The sequence below is a fragment of the Salarias fasciatus genome, chromosome 20 (assembly GCF_902148845.1).
Source record: "Salarias fasciatus chromosome 20, fSalaFa1.1, whole genome shotgun sequence".
Classification (NCBI taxonomy): Eukaryota; Metazoa; Chordata; class Actinopteri; order Blenniiformes; family Blenniidae; genus Salarias; species Salarias fasciatus.
The window spans coordinates 22,153,482-22,177,585 of NC_043764.1; the positions used below are offsets into that span (position 1 = coordinate 22,153,482).

The 24,104-nt window shown below is 42.1% G+C and overlaps 1 protein-coding gene across 9 annotated transcripts in view; it reads right to left on the bottom strand.

Annotated features, from left to right (window-relative positions):
- Positions 1-286: 286 nt before the first annotated feature.
- LOC115408672 (rap1 GTPase-activating protein 1-like) overlaps positions 287-24,104 on the bottom strand; it is a 49,128-nt gene continuing 25,310 nt past the window's right edge. For 4 of the 9 annotated variants that reach the window (XM_030119535.1, XM_030119538.1, XM_030119541.1 and 1 more), the window contains 24 exons: positions 23,605-23,698; positions 18,166-18,201; positions 17,045-17,092; positions 16,667-16,705; positions 16,361-16,552; positions 15,354-15,457; positions 14,834-14,912; positions 14,666-14,719; positions 12,882-12,965; positions 11,838-11,938; positions 11,532-11,661; positions 10,449-10,604; positions 9,785-9,856; positions 9,620-9,706; positions 9,370-9,510; positions 8,097-8,228; positions 6,763-6,840; positions 5,674-5,783; positions 5,456-5,578; positions 5,180-5,315; positions 4,094-4,205; positions 2,605-2,684; positions 2,273-2,320; positions 287-2,055 (listed from right to left, as the gene is read on the bottom strand). In XM_030119535.1, coding sequence (XP_029975395.1) covers positions 2,312-2,320; positions 2,605-2,684; positions 4,094-4,205; positions 5,180-5,315; positions 5,456-5,578; positions 5,674-5,783; positions 6,763-6,840; positions 8,097-8,228; positions 9,370-9,510; positions 9,620-9,706; positions 9,785-9,856; positions 10,449-10,604; positions 11,532-11,661; positions 11,838-11,938; positions 12,882-12,965; positions 14,666-14,719; positions 14,834-14,912; positions 15,354-15,457; positions 16,361-16,552; positions 16,667-16,705; positions 17,045-17,092; positions 18,166-18,201; positions 23,605-23,698 — 2,197 coding nt within the window. In that variant the 3' untranslated portion in view covers positions 287-2,055; positions 2,273-2,311. The remainder of the gene's footprint in view (positions 2,056-2,272; positions 2,321-2,604; positions 2,685-4,093; positions 4,206-5,179; positions 5,316-5,455; positions 5,579-5,673; positions 5,784-6,762; positions 6,841-8,096; positions 8,229-9,369; positions 9,511-9,619; positions 9,707-9,784; positions 9,857-10,448; positions 10,605-11,531; positions 11,662-11,837; positions 11,939-12,881; positions 12,966-14,665; positions 14,720-14,833; positions 14,913-15,353; positions 15,458-16,360; positions 16,553-16,666; positions 16,706-17,044; positions 17,093-18,165; positions 18,202-23,604; positions 23,699-24,104) is intronic. The other 5 variants (XM_030119536.1, XM_030119537.1, XM_030119539.1 and 2 more) reach the window with 5 other exon arrangements.

Consider the following 24,104-nt stretch of genomic DNA (forward strand, 5'->3'; position numbering starts at 1 on the left):
TTGAGATTGCTCTAGTTTAACACACTTGTGGGTAAAAGCATCAAATGTTTTATTCATGGGGCTTCTTCCGTCTGGTTTCATTAGACGGTGGGGAAATGGAATATATTTCATATCAAAGGTTTTCACTGTGGCATTTTTTTAAAAACTGTATTTAATTGAGAAAATGGATATTTAAGAAAGAAAACAGAATTAATGCACAATCCAGATTTCTTTTTTTTTTTTTTTTTTTTGCTTTTTGCACAGTGATATGAGATGCAGCATAAGAGAGAAGATGTGAATTAGAGTGTAAAGTTTTCCAGGCATTTATTTACAATAGAAACAAAACATTCATTTTATTTTAAATCCTGCTGGCTGCTTATTATTTGCTTCGTTAGCTGTACTCTTACACCATCTGTTCATGACATAAGGCAACTGAAATGATCAGCAGGATGTACTGTGAGATTTTCCCTTTTACAGAACAGTCTGAGTAGCTTTTAAAATAACTTTATTATATAAAACTCTCTTAATAATACTTAAAATTAGGAATACAAGAGATGAAACAATGCAAACTTGGCAGTAATTTTTACGGTCTCGTTCAAGCGTACTTCAAATAAACGGTCTGTGCATTATTCACTCCGTACTTCAATAAATGTCTATTTACAGAATCAGTAGTCATATTTTGAGTCATTTCATCACTTTCAAAGCAAATAAATATCCACGTCTCATGTGACTTCATTGCAAGTTTACTGCTTTTGGAGAGCTCTGACCCCTTAAATATACAGAAGGTTACAGATGACGACATTATAACTCACGCCAAAGCGACACACAACAGAAGCTCGTGACAGGCTGATGGATGTAGTCACCGTGTAGAGGTACAGTATGAGAGATGATCGTCATACAAGCCGTTATCGACAGGGACTAAATCAATAAATAAAAACAAGTTAAAAAAAAAGAACAAAACTCAGAACATAGTGTTGTGACTGTTTGGAAAAGACACATAAAGCAGGTAAATCACTCCAGGAGGTGATTTAGAAGAGTTTTAAAGTCTGTTTTCCAGTTTTATCCATGAGTTATTAGTTCAACATGTAAGTGTAGTCTACCTGCATCATTGCTCTTTTATCTGAGGTTTGCTTAGAGTCCATAAACGTACTTATAAATCACAACATGATAATGAGCACAAAAGAAAAATCACTGGATGCGTCCGTACAAAGAAAGTGCTGGAGCAAAACTGCAATATTCCACCTTTAACGTGTGTGTGTGTCTGCGTGTGTGATGCTGCTGTCCAGTTTCTTGCCCCACAAACCCAGAAAATGATTGAAAAGCAGGAGGTAAAAGACGAGAAGAAGAGAAAAAAAAACGCATAATTGACTATCGTCCAGTGCGGTGTTTCCTGTGGTTTGTGACGGTAACTAAATGTTAGTCAGCTGGAGCTACACTGTTTCCCTAGATGTGTTTCACCAAGAAAATAATCACATTTAGAAGCATCAAGTCGTACAATTTCACATGATGTTGGATATTTTATAAGAAAATGCTCATCCTTAACGGTAATATTTGGTATTATGTATACATTATAGATACCTTCATTAACCCAGGTTGATTTGGTAAAACCGTCCAGGTAGTTATATTGAATGTATTTTGTTGCAACAGAGAGCACAATGGCACAGTGTTGACTTCACATAGCCAGCACATTGAGGCTTTAACAAGACAACTAAGACAAAGCAACACCTCTCACAAAAAAAAAAAAAAGACATCTGCTGATAAAATGTGCACTTGTTAAACGAAGGTCAGGTAGAAAAACACACAACGAGGCAACAGACGTGTGAACAGGCAAAGAAAAGAGTGGAAGGAAACAACACTGTGCAAAAGCTGGACCCCTTTTTTGTGCGTCGTCCTCGGCGGTGAACACCGGATTGGTGGTTTTGCTGCACTCCGGCCTCACTGAGCCGCAGGCTGGCCAGACTCCATCTGCTCCGTCACCTCTTCCTCACACTCTTCAGCCTCATCCTACTCGTCTCTGGTCATGGCAAACACCTGCACTTGTTTTATCTCCCAGAAGGACAGTGACTTATGGGAATGCTGCGGGAATAAAAGAGATGCCTGATCAAAACTAATATCGGCTGTTAATAGAGGAATCCTTTCCATTCAGTCATTAGATATCTTGTATTTTGTGCATCATCAGCAGGGATCCGAAAAAGCAACCACAAACTGGATAACGTATACAAGATCAATATATGTGTGTGAAGTGGTTTCACTACAATGTGTGGACCATGAGAGCAGAGAGACGAAGTCTAACCTGAAGATGGATAACCGGGATGCAACCGGGTGGTTCGAGTTAGCAGTTCTGCAGAGACGAACGGCGAAAAACACACAAACAGGACAGAGTTAAACAGTGACAACACACTGAAAATCAACACAGCAATACCAGACTGTAAAGAAGAGAGATTATTGTTTAATAACATTAATTAATTAATAACAGTGAATACCATTTTATCTGTGAGTTTGGTGACGGTAAATAAGAATAGGAAATGTTTCAATTATTGGATAAAATTCCAGGTAAAAGAAAGGAAAACCCACACAGAGACAAGTATTCAGGAGTTTAGTGCAGAGGACGGAGTGTTCACTCACTGATGAGGACTGATGGTCGTGTGATCGTTCCAGTTTGATTCGGATGTCTGTTGCCTTCCCTCGGTCAGGTTTACCGGGCCCTGAAGGACAAAACAAACAGCAGTGTGTTAAAGCAAGCATATATATATATATATATACATACATATATATTTTACACACACATATATAAATATAAATATATATATATATATATATATATATATATATATATATATATATATATATATATATATATATACATATATATATATGTGTGTGTAAAGTTAACACAACTAAAGAATTATTAATTGTTTCACCAGAAAACATCTGTACACTTTGAGCACACAGTTTATTTCCTGCCTCGCTGATATATTTCACCTCTCTGCAGGTTTCATTCTGTTCTGCCTCATTTTCCTACGACTTATAGAGTCCAGCTACAAACAAGTGAGTTCGGCTTGTAAGTTGTCCATTAATTTTTCACCAACATGAAAGTTAATTATGAATTGATTCTTTCTTAGTGCTGAGCAGCTGGAATTTATTAAACATTCATTTATACATTGCATGTAATAATAATGATTTACCTAATTATTTGACCTTTAAACATTCCTGTCATTATTTTTCTTAAATAAATGAATGAATGAATAATGGCATCGACTTAACACTTCCATGGTGTTATTGTGTCTATGTCAAACAGATTTTTCATGTTTCTCACAATGTTTTAAAAACAGTTGTGCAATTCCTCAATAACACTGTGCTCTGACGTCCTTCTATAGAAAATTAAACTGACAAATGAATTGCAAGTCTGTCAGGAGGCACAAGGAGGAGAGTTTGCTCAGATCATCCTATAAAACATTTTAAAGCACAATAAGTGACTGAAATTCTGAAATCTCTGTTTTTCTCCATCTGCTTTTCTTCACCTCAAACACGACACTTCAAGTTAAGGTCAGTGGAAAGAAAAGAAAAGGAAAGTAAGAAAGAAAAAAACACCCAAAATAAATCAAAGTATTCACGACACTTAACATGTTGAGCAATTCCTTAACAGCAAACTGTTTTTATAAAATCAAAACACATCAATACTCTTAGTTTCAGAATGAACAGAGCTTATCTGTGCTCGCTTCACAGTGAACAACAAACCAATAGAGCCCAACAGATGTTCAATTACAAGGGTTCATATGGCTGTATTTTTTGCTTTTGTGACCTTCCACCTCTGATTATAATCAATAACTTGCGATCTGACTTAAAAGTAGATCTTATTGGTGCTTTTCAAGGTATTAGAGATCTCTGGTGCTCTTTGCCTTAAATTTAGAGCATGGTGGACCATATCCTCTGCGTTCTACTGGCATGTTTCCACAGCCGGTACAACTCTGGGCAGTCAGATCTATTATTCATCTGATCATGGGTAAATATGCAGATGTAAGTCGACCGTCCTCCAACTACAACTGCAGGAAGTCAGACGATGAGGCGGTGTGACGGTGAGGATCAGCTGCTTCATGCTCTCCTCGTGTCTTACCCGGGGAGCTCCCACGGCTGGTGGTGCTGCTGCTGCTGATGCTGTCCTCCAGCCAGGTGCTGTAGGTGAGGGAGTCCCGCTTATGTGGCGTTCCAGCAGAGGAAAGACTCTCCTGGTGCACAAAGGACACAAGTCATAAATACATTAGTGCTGTCAATTTTAATCGCGATTAATCCATTGAGGTCTGCCAATTGGGTCAAAGAAAAGAATTAGAGGATAATAGTGTTTTTTCCTGACATTGGGACTGATTTATGATAATTAGATTCTTCATTGCAATTAATCTCAACTTTAAAAAAGTTAATTGTTGACAGTTCTCCATGAATTAATCACGATTAATTGCGATCAATGCGATTAAATTGCGATCAATGCGATTAAAACTGACAGCACTAAAATACATCAATATTAGACATGTCAGCAGGACTGGTTGACCTGCAGAATGTCTATAAAATCAGGAACATGTTGGAGTTTTTTCTTTTCTAATCACTAAAGCTGACAGTTTGGGTTAGTTCAGGTCATCTTGGACCATTTTCTAATGATGCTGCTTTAAGTTGGGAGACCTGCACTGAGCTTCTTTTCTTTCTCACTCTACAAGATGTTTCACCATTACATGTCACTAGAAGTGTCTCTTTCTCCTGGAGTAGGTATCTCTCTGCTCTCTCTGGAGAATCTCTGACAAGGGATGAGAAGTTCTTAATCTGAGCCTTTTGACCCCAGTAAGCCTGCAGCAATTGGATTAGCTTGTTTTCTTCTGACAGTCTGCCTGTTTTCATGTTGCTCTCTGCCCTCGTGTCCTCTCCCTTTCTCTCCTCTACCCCCTCACCCTAACCGAAGTTTCATATTTGAAAGCAGCGTTTGTGGTTTGAGCAGCAGAGTGTGTAGGTGCCAGATTATGACTGTAGAAGTGTGTGAGGAGGCGAGTGAGCGGCCGGAGGATCATTCTGGTGTTCTTCAGATTTAAATCAACCAAAATATAAAATAGGAGTCAACAACAGAATTATTATCGTGGAAGATTTGGGGATTTTTTTTGACGAATGCAACATTTTAGCTGTGCACACAAGCCGCTCTGTTATTGCGTACTCCACCCACCATGCCTGTGTCGTAGTCCTCCGCCGCCTCGGTCTCATTCTCTTCAACCACGCTGGCGAAGCTGCTGGCGTTGGACGACGAGCGGGAAAGGTCGTGCGCCTCGGGGATGGATGGAGCTCTGCCAACGAGATAAGCACTACACCTGGGGTTAACCCGTCTCCACAACAGCTGGTTTTTTCTCCTGCACCGCGTCCGACGCTTTTCACAAACACAAGCAACGCAAAGAGTGTGATCTTTATCGCAGACGTGTGACACTGATGTGTAGGCGTTACATACCTGTTCTTGGTGGTAGTGAGCACCTCTGGAGAGCTCTGATTGGACGAGTTGTCCGATTTGGGGTCTTGAGAGACGTGGCCGCTGTCGGGGGTTTTCTGTGTGTTCGGGGAGCTTTCTCTACTGCTGCGCGAGAAACGGGACACATGAATGATCAGTTAAAGACAAATGAATGCGCAGCTATTAAAGATGGCCGCCACAGGTGCTGTGGAGACGCTCACCTCTTTTCGTGGACTTCTTGAATGTTCTCGATGCCGATGGCACTGCTTCGTCTGGAGCTGAACGGACCAGACTTTTTCCTGGTGGGGCTTTTACCCGGGATTATCAAAGACTGATGGAAGGAGCAGAAAGCAACAGTCAGCCTCAGAGTCAAAACACTCCCAACACCTCCGATATCGTTCAGTGAAAGAAGCAAAATTCAAATCGATCGATTAGTTCATCACTGAGTAACTTTAACTACTCTGTCATTTACGCTCAACAACAAAAAAATACCTCTTAAAAACATGTTAGCCTGAATAAACAGGCAGAAAACTGACATTGCTCCCTCTAAATGATAAGAAGAGTTCCAGAAATGTTTAAATATGCGCTTAGCAGCTTAATGGGAGGGATTTTTTTCAGCCAGAGCAAAGCACACTGAAGCGGGAGATGAAAGATGAAGGTTTAAAAGCTGAACGGCCTCCCACTAAATATGCTTTCTCAGCACCTGCTTTGTTCATTCAATCTCCCCTTTAAAGCTCTCAAAGTAAGAATTAAAAAAAAAAGCCCTTTCTTTAATGTGGCTTCAAAGAGCAGCTTTTTTTTTTTCTATTTTCTCTGTAAGGCTCATCAAATCATCAATATTCATCTCTTAAAAAGAGAGGAATGAGCATACTGGAATTACAATACAGAACAGTCACAAAGAACTACAGTAGGTGAACACGTACTACTGCAGCAAAGAAGATGAGACAGGAAGAACAGAAGATATCTTACAATATCAAACAGTGAGAAGTCCGGCATGGTAACGTCAACTATGGCTTTTACCATTCAAATGATCTAATCACTGCAGATCTGCTCATCTTTTAATGCTAAAATATGCATAGCAGATAGCGCAAAATGCAAAAGCTTGGACTTTCCATGGAGAATATGTGCATATATGTATGCATTTGTTTGAATTTATTCATCATCGTACATTATCTGTAGAGCATGCTGCAGACTATCCTGAATAGACATTAGAAAAAGTCCGTGATGCAGAAGAACCATGCAGACAGAAATAAATAAAAACAAAGACGGGAGAGCGAGTCGTTAGAGAGTAGTGAGAATTAGACATGAACCTCTTCTACTGTTCCTATCCCTATGGCACTGCCTCGGCGTCCATATTTACTGGGGCTTTTGCCTGGGACAAGCAATGACTGAGCCACACAGGGGGAGGAGAGAAATGAGAGAGGGAGGGAGAGGGGGAGCAGGGGGGGAGAGACAGAAAAAAGTCAAACGGGGATGGTGAGAGTGGTTACGACACATGACATGATAAAGACAAGAGGGGGAGAGGGGGGGGGAGAAAAAACATGAGATACAAATATATACATATATATGAGAATCCATGCGGTAAGTCATGTTGATTAAAACAAATACAAAGCCTGTGTTAAGAGAAGACGTTTTTGGCTCCATGGGGGCAACAATGGCAGCTGAATGGGAGAGAAAAAAATGGTAAACCAGCCATGTGAGAACCTACGCCTGTGAGGGAGAGAATGAGGAGTAAATCAAAACAGCAGAGGAGGACATAAAGCATGTTATACATGTGGAATCGAGTCAAGACGGGGGTTACTGGCAAAGACCGAGAGGTCCGCTGTGCTCATCAATAAAACATGTCGGTCAATATCAGTTAGCTTGGAAAGCATTTTTTCCACTGTGCGCCTGTTTACGGTGTATTTTAGGATAAAAAAATACAACAAGCGGGAAATTAAATGAAGTGAGTTTTTCCTTTTTCACAAAATCTGAAAACATTCAAATATACATTGCATGTAGTCAACAAGCATTTTCAGCAAATCAGCTGAAATTTGATATAAATAAAGAAAGAAAGAAAGAAAGAAAGAAAGAAAGAAAGAAAGAAAGAAAATAAATAAAATGAATTTAATCAACCCTCAGGGATTATATCATACAAAAGTGAATAATGACATGTGAGGTTACAAGGTTTTTCACTCACTAAGAACTAACAATTTCAATCAAAACAACACAGTGCTGACTGACAAAAGTCCACAGGCTTGACCACAACATGCACATACACACACGCATACACACGTTCGCTCAAAGAAAGCTCGACCCACATTGGAGCTGGGGTGGGCACTCTTGAACTGTGCAGATGCATCGGGATGTAAATAACGTGGACGTAACACACGGGAAGCTGCTCTAATGACCTACATACTTCTCCCAGTGTCCAGAAACTTCATCTTGTGGTGGCAAGACAGCGTGAAACAATCACGACGTGCGACTCAAGATCAAGACCCAGGCGGGGATGCTTCCCTCGCCTGAGTGTGCGGCGCCACCCCCCCCTTCAGTGAGACGTTAGTGCGGCAGGCAAGTGAAGGAGACGGGGGCAGGAGCTCTAGTCGAGGGCAGAAGCAGCGAGGCTCACCTCACTCAGTACCAGGACGTGTGGGGCTGTACTTACTATCCCTGGGAATTTGGGGCTCTCTGCGGGGCTGTGGTTAAAGGTGCCGCTCAGGCTAGTGGAGAATGTGTGCGGCTTCTTGAAAGTAAGACCCATGGCGTCCATAGACTGGCTCCTGCTGCGGATCACCCGCTACGGAGAGAGACGAGGAGGAGGACATACATTCAGACGGCGCTGACCCCCGTGACCCCCTCCGCGTCGGTGCGCGGCGCCACGGGCCGAGAGGAGCCTCGGGGCCGTCCCTGAACACTGGCCACTACAGGCAGAGAGCACTGGCCTAATGCTAATCCTGACAGACAGGGAAGCGACAGGGAGCGCTGCGAAGCTCTGGCGCCCGCAGGAGGGTTCAGATGACTCATTTTGTTTGGGAGGTGGTAAAAGCGAAGAGATAGGGGAAGTAGGAAGGCCAAATGGCCCACACATGTCTGACTACAGTGGGTTTAAACACAGCCAGAAGAAGTTTAAAGCCCAGAGCACCACTTTACCAGCATAGAGCAGAGTGGAGAGAGAGAGAGAGAGAGAGAGACAGAGAGGAGGGGGGTATCGGACAGCAGTGGAAGAAATCCATCCATTCCCTCTGACAAAGACAGATTACACTAAAAAAAACAACAACAACAAAGCTAAACAAAAAGCATGCAGAAAGCACAGCGTCGCTATAAAGCTCAAAAGAACAAGAAAGGAAGGCTGGGAAGCAAAGAACATTGAGTTCAAGCAGCACAGATCAGCAGAGCTTCTCCTCATTCAGATTAATGCAGATCGAGGGAGACTGATAAAGCTCTTACAGCCCAGTCTGAATGTACGCAAGAATAATCCACAAAGAGCGCCAGACAGATCATTTGTCCAACATCCACATAAAAAACACTGATCTGGGTTTTAAAATGACAACTAAAGTAGTTGGATTATTATTTTCATTCTTGCTGGGATGTTTGGTATAAAGGTACTTCCAGTAATGGATTGTTTTTGCTTTGTATGAAATCTACATAACTGACTGCAAAACAAAAAAATACCTCTAAAGCCTGCTAAATAGGGAAATTAATCTTATTTGTTTAATGCACACTCAACTGGTCGGTAGAAAGTAAAATAGATTTTTCTGTCTGAATAAAACTGCCCGGCTGTGCACCAGGTCTTCATTTCTCTAGTTTTTATGCACAAGCAAGAGTTCAATTTAAAATTACTTTTTTCAACAAATAAACATCTGTTCAACCATCTTTGAGCTCAGGAAGAGAAGCAGTTAGTGTAAAGCCCGGGCCTCTGTTCCTGCCTCTCCGGTTACCTTGAAGGACTCAAAAAAGCCCCCTCCTGCAGCACTCCCATTTTCCAGTTTGTCATCCTCTCCTCCGACCCCCATGATGGCCTGGCTGTTCACATGGAGCTCCTCGTAAAGCGTCTCCAACAAGGCCGACCTCGTCCGCTCCTTACCAGAAGAAATGAGAAAAAACAACAAACGTAAGGGGATTATTTTTATGTCTCAGATCTGACATGCAAAATAATAAGAATATTTTAAATGGGTTTCAACAATTTACCTCTAATTTGGCAAATTTCTCAGCTTTGTAACAGGCGTACTCGGCATTTATAAGCTTAGTAAAAAGGAATTCATGGAATTCAGGGCCCTGGAAAGAGAAAAAGTGTCAGTTTTTGGCAATGCAGAAGCCCCCAAAAAACAAAAGAAGGAGTTTTTTTCTCTTTACTTTTCTGAAGATAGCAGGATTCGGGAGGGCTGGGCCGAAGAACGGCACGTCGTCACGTGCTGTTACTGAAACCTGTAAAATTAGAGTGAGGTGAATTAGTGCTGTGGATCTTAAATGTATAAAGCTGAAGTAGACACTCTGAAGACTATCTGATGTCCTCTCCCACAACACTCACAAAACCTCATAAATATCATTATTTCTCTTGTACACGGCCATGCCACACTCAATGACTCTACAAACAAAACATCCATACTTCTCTTAAGGAGGGAGGAAATTAACTGAGGGAACAGTCCTTAATCACATAAACATCGAATGTAAATTTGTTCTTTGGTTTCAATGACGGGGTTCTCAGAGTGTGGGAACGGGCTGCGATCCCACCCACCACTCCGAACTGCTCTTCTCAGGCTAATTAGAGGCTTGTTGTTGCTCTAAAGCTCATTTTAATCATCATCAACTTTCAGCACATTTGGATGGAAAAAGAATGTTCTGAAAGAAAGAACCAATGTGTTTACCTCCTGCTTATTTATTTTTATTATTTCTTCGACAACAACAAAAATCATGTTGGGAAAAAGCCTCGTCCTGAGCACAGACTCCAACCTCTTCTCTCACATGAGTTTTCAATATTAACACGATATGAAACAAGAGGACAGAGAACACAGGTTACCTTGTAGAGAATATCATCGGAGCAAGGGTTGACCACTTGGACAACAACGTAGGCGTGGAGGAAGTTGGAGGCGATCATGTCGGGCACAAACGGAGTGTTTTCTTCTTGGAATACGATGGCCACGATGTCATTCCCTATGTGCCTTTTCCTCTGCAACTGAAACAGCCCCACAGTCACTTAGCAACTTTATTTTTGGGTTGAAACGTGTTCTTATTTTCTTTTTCTTTTTTTCTACAACAGTAATGGCAGGATGAAAGAAGACTGGTGCCAAATGCTGGATGAAAAGTATTACTGTCATTAATTATCTGCTGGTCTCATAAAGCCACATTTATTATTTCATATCATTAATGCTCAGTGGAATTGAAAAAAAAAAACAGCAACACAAGAGACTTATTGTGGTGCTTTCAGCAAATTGCTGAGGAAGCAAAGTCTAAATTAAGAAGTAAGCTGCAGCAACAACACACTGCTGGCAAAACAGCCGAATAGATAAATCATGTGGACGGTCGCTAGCTGAGCTAAAATCACACAAATTGCACGGGCTTAAAGAGGAAGCAGGAGAATCCCGTGCTGCTTCCATCAGCAGTTTGCATGTGAATCAGTGAAGCACCACCAGGGAGTGCTGCTCTCCTGCAGCCGGGGAGCCGCTGCTAAATGAAGGCAGCACTGTGTGTGACATGCCCTCCAGGCTGGGCGACTGAACATATAGACATGTCACATCTGTGTTTGTGCAAAACACCACGGCACACGCAGTGTGAGCCTCTCCATATCAAACAATGTTTGCGTGCATAAGAGAGATGAGGGAGTGGGTGCAGCGCTGCGTCTAAAGCGTCTTAGCTTCAGATCACTGCAGCTGAAGTGTGTGATGCTCACACACGCAGAAGCCAGGGCATAAATTCAAAATGATACGTATTTACTACCATATTTATTTATTTATTTATTTACTTTACAACTACCTGCAGCAATTTATTGGCACAATCCAGATGCACATAAGAAACGTGGCGCTATAACACCCAGAGAGAACCTGTCTGGCTGCTTCCCATGAATCATCAGGAGGCGTGTTGGTCGGGTATTGTATTACAGTACCTGCTGGGTGTCCCCCTCTGTGTAAGGCAGCTTCGTGGACACGTGGAACATGACCTCTTTGTTGCGGTAGTTGCAGTAGACAGATTCTGTGCCCGTTTGCCCGTGAGTGACGTCTAACCCTCCGCGGAAACTGCAGGCGAGGCACACACAGCCATGTCTAACAGGATATTCTCCATCGCAGCAGCAGCAGCATGACCATCATTCCTGTAGCCGGCTCCGTGTGATATAAATTGCAGCTGGCATCACGTTATAAAAATGTATGGCGGAATATTTTTAGTGCTTCTCCGACCGCTGTTAGGCTCTTACCCTTTAAAGTTATGCAGTTCAATTTTCTCTCCCAGAAACTCCAGAAATTCTACAAAGGCGGGACTCTCTTCACTGTTGCCAAAAAGCTCTTCCTCTGAAGTCTGCAACCAGTTAAAAAAAAAAAAAAATCCCAATATGAAAACTCAAAGGCTTATATGTGTCCACAACACTTAAAATATTAACACACAACATGTCAGTATGAGAAATATAAAACGATTAGGAACACTGCGAGAGAGTAAAAGTGAAAACCAATTAAAATATGCATATTTGCTTACTAGAGTGTCTCTGTTGACTGTTTTTGTTGCAGCAGACCATTCGGGTCAATAACTGAAAGCAGGCGAGTGTGCGCTGTGCGTGCTTGTTAAAACACACTGCATTTGCATCTGAGACGACCGATCTGGCTTCGATCGATTGCAGAAGTAGGTAAGTAAGTGCAACGAAATACTGAGAGGTGGGCTACTGGAGAGCTTGTGAATTAAATACTTGTGACAGACAGTTGATTAGACATTGTCGGAGGCTGGAGTGGCGATGTGAGCACAAAAGGCCGCTAAAACACAAACACGGGAAAACAATGATCCCGTTGCTCATTGTGTTTATGATCTGCTGGCCTCATGCAAGATGCCTCCTTAATCATCAGGCCTTTCTGCACACGGCGCTCCTCCAGAATGCTAAACGTGTTGAAAGAACGGCGGACGGCCTTCGCTGTTTTCAAGAGATGGCCTTACGGGTCGTTTACCGTGTATTTAACAATGTGTTTGAATTTCTGGGACGTGCTCATCTAAACATGTTGATTTGAAGGTGCAAATGCTGCTCTTCTGCCCCCCTCTCGTCACGTAGTAAACAAAAGAGCCGTGATTGCCTCAGAAAATGAGAGGGTGTGCTGAAGGCAGCCACAAAGACCGAGCGAGAACGAAAGCCGTAATTAAGACTGGAAAAGGCTGAGCATAATCAGCTTACTTGAGAGAATCAGAAATTACAATGCGTGGCGCGTTGTTCTCAGCGGGTGAATATCAGGGATGCACGCTCCTGTCACCCATCACTTACCTGTCCGAACTTCTGGTAGATGACTCCAAACTTAAAGTTGTTGCTTATCACATGTTCATCAAAGGTGACAATCAGTCTTGAAGCCTGGAAAAAAAAAAATAACATTCAGGTCTTCAAGTCTGTCTAAAAAAATGCAATTTTCACCAAGAAATAACTGAAGTTAATTTAAATCCAAGATCAAGCATTGGGCTGGGTTTGGGGTCCTTTGATTCTTCATGTTCTCCCTGTGCATACGTGCAAATGTTCTCCTATCACATTTTCTTTCCACAGTTCAAAAACATGCATTCGATGGTGATTGGTAAGCCTGAGCTGAATGAATGAGTCATGGTGAGCTGGAGACCCGTCCAGGGTTTATCCCTGCCTGCAGTGATGGCGGAACTCATTTTGTTTTACTTATGACTCTCTATTTTTCCATTCTGCCGTTTAGTTCACATTCCGAACAAGTCTTGACTTAATTGCAGAATGTTTATTCTTGTTGTTTGTTCCCGCTTCATTAGTATATCTTTTACTTTTTCTCATAAATGTTACTGGTCTAATTGTTGCTTGGCTGCTGTTCTTTTTTAGAAAATGCTGTACAAAAATATGATGAAAATGACGATAATGAAGATAATGATGATTACTACTTTACTTTCTCCCTGCATTCATAGCTCTGTTTGCGTTCTCTGTCTCTCATGCTACTTTTCAGTAGGAATGAAAGCCATCCATATGTAAATTCATGAAGCACTTTCAAAAGATTAACTCAAAATCACAAAGTGAGTCACAATAAATTACAGCAAAACTGATAAAAAGACCTCATGATTTAGACTATAAGTAGATGTGACACAGATTCAGAGACAAAATAAGGAAACACGTGTTTAACCAGGAGCCTCCTTAGATAATATTTTAAAAAAAAGTCTTCAGCCACTTCCTAAAAATGTCAACAGGTCGTTGTTGAGGGAGGAGCAGCACATTTCACAGCTCTGGCGCCACTTCCTGAAAGGATCAGTAAAGTGGTTGTGATGTGGTTGTGGCCAAGAGTCAGATGGAAACAGGAGATTGACGACGAAAAGCTCTAAAACCAAGGAGAAGAATTTTAACTTGTCTTCTGTTATGTATTGTTAATCACTGAAAGGATATTAAAACTGGACGGATGTGTGCACTGTTGTAGGTGTGAGTTAAAAAAAACTCTGCAGCTGATTCTGCAGGAAGACGATCAAACGCTTCTCACTGAATCAAGTGAAAAGACTGTTAGAGCAGAATGTTAAAACTACGATCAGCATCTAGCAGCTGGTAAATATACAGCTGATGCTTGTTAAACGCTGCACCTTTAGGATGTGTGTCCCCGATGAAAAACATCAATAAGTGGTTAAATCACATGTTGGAAACAGGAAACCATCGGCTCTCAATAAACATAAAGGCATGAATGCAAATACGGTCTCAGGTGTTAACAGGGAGTAAAAGTGTTTTGGTTCTTCAAATTCAAATCACTTCATTTGCAATTTAAAAACCCAGCGAGAGTACAAAAGTGCAGATGTACACCCAATTAAGATCAATAATGCAGTGAAATATTTTAATTTAAAAAAAAAAAAATTAAAAAAAAAAATGAAAAGATCCTCTAAAGACTAAAAGTGCAGCAGTGCATACAGATGGGGAAAGTTGGGAATGTATTGATATTTCCATCTGGTACTTCTGCAGTCGGCTTTTACAGAAGCTTTGAACAGCAGTGATACCTTCGTTTGAAATACCAAATGTTCAGAACGGCAAAGAAGCTCTCAGCAGCTGTAACGACACAAATCAGAACTTACTTTTGGATAAAGGACGGGGAAAAAGCGGTCCACGTTGACCTCTTCACAGACAAGCTGAAATTCAACAAAAAGGTGGAAAATGTCAGAGTGCATAAAGACTTCCTCAACAATCTCTGCTTTATTTATTCTATTAAAAAAAAAAACAACAACAACACTTATTTTCCTCACCTTGGCCATTTGGACCACATTTGGAAACTCTGTCAGGCAGGAAATGGGAATCACATCATGGTAGGTTTTCAGCTTGGTCCTGGTGAAGACATGAAACAGGAAGCGTTGCATTTACAGGCATAGAACAGAAAAAGAGAGAGATGATCCGGCATGGACCGTCCACAAACTTCCTCACCCTTGCCCCTCTTTGCATCTCGCCCTCCCTCCCTCCCTCCATCCATCCGTCCGTCCATCCCCTCCCACTCACTGGCCTAAATAGTCCATCTGTTACTCTGCCGTGGAAATGACAGTGCTGTTGACACTCTCTATAGCTTTACGACTCTTAGGCAGTGTGTTCATCCAGTCAATACCGGGCATTTCAGGAACAAAAAAAAAAATAGTATAGATTTCTCACCATCTGTCTCTTCTGATCATGAACAATACGGCGCTTTGTCGAGGCGAACGGATCAATCACCTCAAAATGTTCAGTTGCGCCACACACGCTCATTATGCCGGACGGTGTATACATAATGAAGAGTACCTGAGCATGAGGCGGAGATGTTCCTGGTCGCCGATCACATCGTATTTTAGGGAGAACACCAGGTGTCCGAGGCTACCGTCGACTGAATAGTAATTAAAGTGTTCCTGGGGGCAGAGGAGAAGACGGGCGCCGTTTGTGCTCTCTGACATAAACAGGCACACACACGCACATGACACATGTAAACATGCTGGAGCCAGTTTCTACCCAATCAGAGGAACCGTTTCCCACTAACTGCAGATTTGTTCAAATTATGCGTGTGTATGAACAGGTGGCGAAGACTAATTCATCATCACGAGCAAAAGGCACACGAGGGGCCGAACTGTGAGGCTGGCTTCCGTTAATGGTTTCCTCTGCTGGGATTCGCTTCTTTCTGATTCATTTCATTACTATAATGAGCAAAGAAGCTAAACTGATTGTGAGATGTTTTTTTTTTTTTTTTTTTTTTGAGTGATGACAATGATGCATTTGCATGACTGAGCACTACTATTAATCTGAATGAAGTGTCTTTATGTTGTTATGAAGAATCACCCAGAAACAATGAATTGAAGAATATATTTGACGGTTTATTTCTAAGTGATTTTAGCATAATAATGGTTTTAAGAAACACTCTTGTGCGTTCATCACTAAGTAGAGGAGGGAAATAAAGCATTAAAACTCTGGTGGAAACCATTTCATTAGGAAAAATAAAGAAATTAACCTTTTTATTAGGAGCAGTCTCTTGTCTTAAGAACAGTCCTAAATGTATGAGTATGTTTCTCGTCTCTCGTATGTTTCTTTAAAGTTAGTCTTGTCTGGGTTTTTGTTGTAATTTGAATTTAAAAAAAAATCCAAATAATCACAATGGCTACAACTTGCTTCAATATATGAGAATTAAAAACATTAAACATTCCATCCTAATATCTGCATCTTTAATAAAGTTGATCTTCAACTTTGTGCTTGTTAAACAACAATAAACTGAAGCTGGAGTACAGGAATGAATCCAGGATTGAGTGCACAAAGTGTCTAACCTTTCCCAGGAAGTGCTTCCGAAAGAGCGTAGCAGTCGTGTTACATTCCAGCTTGGTGCGAGTGTTTGGGGACAGAGGCTGGAGCTGCTCGGCGTCCGCCCCGTCGGTCAGCTCGTGGTTCGTCCCTTCGATCCAGTAACCCCCGAACTGCGGCAGGAGTATGAGAGGGAACGGGCTTTTCCTCCCCAGCACCTGTTTTCAGAAAATATAACAGCAAACGTTTATGTGTGATCTTTCTGAACATCAGCAACAACAACAAGAAAAAAGCACAGATAAGGAAAAGTGCTGTGAAAAACAGGTTTTTACCTCGTGGACACTTGGATATGGAATATAGTCCTCCTCGGTCTGAAAAAAGAAGAGACAGAAATCGGTTTTGTTTTCTCATCAAAGAATAAAAATAACCACAATGCCCAACTCTATAATCCCAGAGGACACTGTTTCAGAGTACTTGCATAACCGTTATGCAATGAAAATCTGCTGAGCGATGCCATAGGAGTCAGTTATCAATGCACATCTTGATCAAAGCATCGCTTTCCTTTATGGTTCTCATTGATTCTTTCTAACACAGAATGCTGCAAAGTATTATTTCAACCTGTGCACCAAAGGATGTACATTTCACTGCAATATAAACTTTAATGATGAAGTGGTTGCTCTGTGCGTGAATAACCCTTTGTAGGGTTGTACCTTGAGTGGTGGAGGCAAGGTGCATCTCTGCTCGTCCATCCTGTTGCCCTGTTAGAAGAGAGCGTGGGTTAACCAGAGCGAGGGAGAGCAGGATCACAGACACTTCCAGTGTCAAGAAATCTGAAGGTGAACGTCGAAATACAGACAAGGAAACCGATCTATGTAGTGTTGTAAAGATATCAGCATCTAAACAGCAAAACAAACCGAGTTAAAAAAAAAAAAAGATCAGACTCATTACATAACAGCAGAGTTTTCCCGAGAGATATGCAGCAGGCAACAAAGCAAAGTCAAAGAGGGACAGATGGAAAAATACAAAAGGAGATATGTTACATTTGCAGGGAGGAGATGCTGAAAGACAATCGCAGATGCTAAAAGGAGGCGTTTGGGGAGTCTGTCAGCCACCGGAGAGCGGCGGATTATTCAAAAGCCAAGTGACACTGTGAAGTGAAACACCACCGCACCTGAGGTGTGCATGCATGTGCGAGAGAGAGCGAGGAAGATCGATGCAGATAAAGAGATGCGGCGATACTAAATCAGTGCAGCGCGCTGGCGCCTGCGATCGGGAGAGACAATTCATCACACGAACACAACGTCTGACTGTAGGGGAGGCGCATCACTGCAAAAGAAGAATATCGGCTTGTAAGATATACAGCGATGCTAAACTACACTGCCGGGCCGAAAATATTTCCTGCAGGACGGGTAACACGCTCTCCATCATTAATTCACAAATTTCTATCACACATGCGTAAAAAAACATGACAAGTTCTGATGAAGCTCCATGTTAAAAATTCATGGCCTATTATGTGTGAGATTGAAAGATTAAATTAAACATCCTTCCCAAAGCCCGTGGAAAGCAGGAGATAGCTCTGAGGTGAGATAATAAGCTTACGGTGCTGTCAGCCGTTACTTCAGCCAGAATGTTAACAGAGAGGCCGAGAAAAACACGCTGGCTCTGACAACTCCGCTGAAACCACACGACTCCACATCCTCCTCGTGTGCAGAAAGATAATGAGCGGCGTGGCGGAGGAGAGGAGAGCCGCAGAGTTAGGAGGAGGCACGCCGACTGGTTAGTTGCTTAGTGAGCGCAGCTTAGCGAGTCGAAGATCGATGCGTCGTCTTACCTGCATCTTTTCAATCATTTCAAATAAATCTGTGGTCTGGAGAGAGGAGAGTGAGATGAAATGTTTTGAGTTCATTTTCCTGAAGCGTGGGGTTGTTTGTTTTTTTCCTGCTGGAGTGAATGAAAACTGTTTTGTTCAATACTTGGTTTAGAGAAGATTCTCACTTCAACACTTGTGACACTGGTTTTATTTTTACATTGCAGAGGTTAAAAAGGTCACTAACGCAGCTGCATCTCAACAAACCTGAAAGGTTTTAAGCATCTGTTGTGTTTCAATTGTGAAAAAATTGATGATGATGTTCCCTCTATAAAAAAAAAAATTTAAAATACTAAACTTTCAAGATGTATAACATAAAACTATAAAATAAAGAAAAAAGGCTTGAAATATATATTTTTATGGGTATAAGAAGCGTTCATTGTTTTATTTCAATTGTGTTAACAACTTGCATTCCATTTTTTAGATGCATCTCTATGTCAGCAATTATCAAGCCAGCGTTCTTTTTTATTACAGCTATCCAAAAGAAATACCAGCAACTTCACAGAGCTCTTACTCTCATTGGGCTCAATTACCCCCCGATTTAATGTTATTATAGAGGAGTTATGAGCACACTGAGGCTAAACTCTCAAAACAAGCAACCGGAGTACTAAAATCAGCATTTTCTTTAGTCCAGCCTACAAAAGCACAACTTAACGAATTTGGCGATCACAGTTTCTTTAGAAAACTTCAACAATCACCCATGAAATTAAATAACACATAGGTCAAAAAAGTGAAGTGCTTTGAGGTGAAGAACATTGAGATTAACTGCTTAAAACACAAAGTCAAATACTAAAAAATGAACATTAAGGTAAATTCTGCATTGTTTTGAACCAGTTGTAATGAGCTGCATCCAGGGCTATATTTCATCTTTCACGTTTTACCTTTTAGCATAAATAGATTTGTGGCTTGTCACATTATTTAAGACATTTGTGACCAACTGGCTTTTCCTCCCCAGTACTTTTCAACCCAATGATGTTTGCAACAGCATCGTCCTTCAGCGTTCAGATGCCTCCACACGGATCTACAGGTGCACATCAAACCGAGGCTGCATGTTGGTGGACTGTTCAGCTCAGTCATGTGACAGAAACATTCCCAGCTCAAAACAGGGACCGTTCTCTGTGGAGTTTGCATGTTCTCCCAGTGGACAGGCTTTTTTTTGTTTTTTTTTTTTCCGTGTCCTCCCAAAGATCTAAGCAGTTAAAATTTTATTGTATTTCAACTTATCCGGTTTGTGAAAAGCATTGCACAAATGAATGTATTTTTGAATACTGACCTTTAGAATTTAGAAGCCTGAAAAGTTGGTCATTCTAAACGAGCACTTCATTGCATTCGTTGTTTCTATCATTTCATTATTCTGTTTACAGGCCACTCAGGTGTTGCAGATACTGCTTGTATCAGACATGGAGAAAATCCCCGCCCAGTTCGAAGTCAGTTTGGAGACGTGTTTACCAAGTGCATGTATGGATTTTCCCCTCAGACTCTGGTTTCTTTCCGCAGTCCATAAACAAACGCTTGAGGTTAACTGATGACTCTAAATAGCCCAGAGACATGAATATGAATATGTTTGGTTGTTTGCACTCTGCCGACCCCTCCCTCCCTCCCTCCCTCCCACCCGGCCAGGCAGTGTTCCTAATGTTCATTACATACACTGAAATTCAAAACTGAAACAAACTAAACAAAAAAAGTTGAAATATTACAGTTTACATTTTCAGTATGGTAAAAATGAACTTCACCATTACCTTGTAAGTTTTGACATGCACCTGTAGCTCCTGCAGAGAACGCTGAATAAAAACAGTGGAGTTGGACACTGGGAGGTTCAGCCAGGTTCAGCCCTACATAGTCAAACAGTGTGTGTGCTCAGCAATCATGCCCGAGCTTTCAGTGTGAGTATGAGTAAAGTCCTCCGCCATGTGCAAACAGCAGTCTTACACTACCCCTGAAAGCAAACACGCTTGGTTTTAAAAATGAGATTAGAACAGCAGGAGCCCTGGTATCGAGCAGCATACGATCATTCAGATTTACACAAAACAGAAACGAGTTTTAGCAGTTTTTTTTTCCCCGCGCGTCCGCTCTGGAGGACGTCAGACCAAATCTAGCCCAATGTTATCTGTTTTTGATCAAAGCGCTGGAGATGCTCCCCCAACACAGACGCATCTTTCATCAGCTCACAGTTCAATAAACAACTGATCAGAACTGTCGCATTCGCAGCTCTAACATCAGCAGGAAGTGGCGTTTGTCCAAGCCTCTGCGCGCAGCGCTGCCAACATCTCTCTCCAGCTCGCTATTCTGACACGTTTGCTATCCGACATGTTCCTCAAGTGAAGCGACTTACTTTCCTCCGATGTGCCGTTGTCGCCAGTGGAGCATGATGGCTGAGATTTTTAGCCATTTCTGCTCTCCTGGGACTCGAGTCCTGCAGCTTCAAAGGTTTTTTTTTTTCTTTTTTAACTTCACGGATTTCAACAGGTTTGGATTAATCTCCCCATGACTGCTGTGCCTTTTTCAAGCGGTAGACAGGTGGCTGCATCCCCCTGAGGTAAAACTACAGCCCCGGTCACTGCAGCCATGATCGATAGAGTGCAGGATCAGCCCAAGTTTGAGAGAAGATCCACAGCCTTCCCAGCATGCACTATAAACACACACAAGATTATCAGCCAGTGTGTGTCTCCGCTCGCATGCAAAGGCCACGGTTAATGCTTGAGAGCCGAGAGAGGTGATCCTCTGAATGAAGCTAAAAGCGTCTCGTCCTCTGCTGATCCGTCTCTGTCACTCACTCTCTCTCTCGCTCTCTCTCTCTCTTGCTCTCTCTCTCTAGTGCACCAAATCACACATCATCTACCTCTGTCTTCATCCCAGATTGTACCTCGACCTCGGCCGACAGGTGGCGAGAGGTGGAGTCAACATTTGGAACAAGGTCATGTTTACAGAGGATCTGGAGGCAGACTCATTAAACTTGGATAATCTAAATATATAAAGAGAGCAAACAATTCACAAAGTAAGAGGCTCGTCACATGTGAGCAAAAAGGACGCCTTTAATTGGACGGTAGAGAAAAATATGCTTTGACAGAAACCTGCAAGCGACAGTGAAAACAGGGCAAATAATACCTAATGCCCAAAGACATTTATTTTTGCAGAAATGACCAGATTAGAGGAGTTGTGGGGAAGCCAGGGCAACACAGATGGCAAGTGTAAGGTTGAGACCTCTCATTACTGGAGCTAATAGGATTGTTGTCACAACAAGAAGCAAATAAAACACACCACACCAGACCTCCGCGTCCTCAGAGAGCTCATTAAATCTTCAGGGAAGTATTTTCTTCACGACCAGGAAGCTTAGTTGTAGTTTCTACATTTTTGTGTTGTCTGATATTTCCATGCTTCCAAGTCACAAGTATCCAGCCTGAGTGAAGCAACAAGAGAAGAAATTACCTGGTAACATGACCAACAAATCATTAAAAACTCCAATCAAAAGCAGTGAGAAAACTCTCTCCACTAACTGTTGCACTCAGGCACTTCCAGGCACAATCTTTCGAGAGTGGGAGGAAGTCCTGGACAAATGCTGCACAGGCTCGGAGTGAACACACAAATATGCAAACTCCACACAAAACACAAAAATTCCACTTTTTTCTTTCTTTTTTTTTTTTTTTCAAAATTTGAATTAACATAGGCCAGCAGTCCATATCACACCCTGATGCCTGATTAATGATATGATAAGTGTAACTGTGCAGTATGAATTAGGCAGTGACCATAAGACCTGCTCGGGTTAATTGCAGATTGACCTGGTTTTTTGCAGAGCTCTGATTAAAGTGATGCACTCCTCTGAGTCTTGCCCCACTAAGCCCTTATTGTACAACGGTCTACCACACTGCCATCTTCTCTGGGTGGCACGTGTTCCTCTATTCCAAACCAAATGAAATGGATATATTTAATGCAAGCACTACAAACTATGAGTCACCTTTGGATAAGTGTCTTTGTAACTGTGTTATGAGACACATATCGAGCAAATCGATAGACAAACAGGAGTTTTAGGAATCATCTCCTTGTGTTATCAGAGGTACCTGCAGGTGGTGAGGAGGGAGCATTTTAAAAACCCATTTTCCAAATTCTTTCTTAATCCCTTTTTTATTCCAACTCCCTCTGGACTCCTCAGATCAGGTGAGATTGTGAAAATCTCATCCTAAAGTGTGAGGGACCTTAAGAAAGCAATCCGACACGAGTGAGACTGTACTCAATGTTAATCGCCACAAAGCCGAGCTCTTCTCGGTCTCTGAGTTCCCAAAATATTTCTGGCAGGTGTTTCACGTCAGTCACTCATCAGCGATGATTAGACACGTCGCCGGGGAGGATAAAGATTCTCACACAGAGATGGATTTGCTTGGTGCTTTGACAGTAAAACTAGATTTAGGAAAATCATTTCCTCCTGAGTCATTTTCACTCCGTGCTCCTTCAGTTTTTGCGACGATAATCACGACAATTTAGACAGATGTTCTCCTCTCAGAGACAGAGCATGAGATTAGGCAGAGCTGATTCATGGATGCCATAAAAGTTTTTTATTGGGTCATGCGTTGGTGCAATGGAGTCACCGAGAGAAAGTTCCCAGTTTGAACAAATAAACCAGCGGCTTGTTCCTATGTGGAGTTCACGTTCTTTATGTGTCGGTACAGACGATGAATTCATAGACAAATAGATTGACAACAGCTTTATGAGCATCCATCCATTACACCGACAGGAAATGTAGAGTTTTTGGCTTGTGGAAAGGACACGGTGCTACCTGGGAAAACCCACACAGGCACAAAACACGAGAGCCCACAAAGAAAGGCAGCCAAGTTCGGAAATGAACTGAGGATAATCTCAATATGCGACAAAGAGGCTCATCACTACTCGATCCTGTAACCTTGGGTGAGACTCCCCTGAGCCCTGGACGTCCTCTCCCTCTGCTGAAACAATAGTGAGTGACGGCGAGAGCGGCGGCGGCTGCCTCTCAGTTACTAACCGACATCTGCTCATACGGGCTGTGTTTTCTTTGATGAAGTCAGACTTGAGAAATTACCAACATCAGGCTGACAATTTCCTGCTAAAAATAGGTTTCTATTAATTCAATCAGTGGAACATAATCACTCCAGACACCGAGCTCCGTGTGTTCTAATTACACAAGTAACACAAAAGACGACAAGAACAAAAATGAAAGTAACACCGAGCGCGAGGAGAGGTGCGACTGATACATCGTGAGAGATTAAATACGGGCGGAACACCGAGCGAGAGCAACCAGACGGGAGCAGGTGTAGAGACGAGATGAGCCGAGACACCTGACAAAGATCACAGACACGGAGGTCGCACAGAGGTCTGTCGGATAAGGTCAAGGGTCAATCTGAAGCCTGGAGCTGGCCCAGTTTTTTCTGCTCCTACCTTGTTGATTGGCGAGGCGCCGTGTGGGAGCGTGGGCTGGAACAGCTGGGGCTCTAGTGTTGCAGAAATCCGAGGGTCACTCCCATCTTGTTTCCTACAAAAAGAGAGACGCGAGAGGACATTCAGTCAGAAAAGGTCATCCAGTCGCAGATCGAAGAAGAGGACAAGCTAAGGTAATGCCTCGGGAAATGCTGTTGTTCTCTTTGAGCGAGAAACTACAGGAGTATCGTGTCAAGGGTACGGCGGTTTTACAAAGTCACATTTTTCACTGAGATTCTTCACACATCAGAAGAACTGAAAGTTGCCATATGGTAAAAACCACAGAACGCAAACTGTGATTCACGTCAGGAACAATGTGCCGATAGCCTTGAACTGCAGTGTCCCAATAATACAGAACAACACCCATGTAAAAACCACACAACTTAAACAAGAGCATGTCTTTATAAGTCATGTTTGACGGGTTTTAATACCGTTAATGCTAAAACAAGTAAGAATTTCAA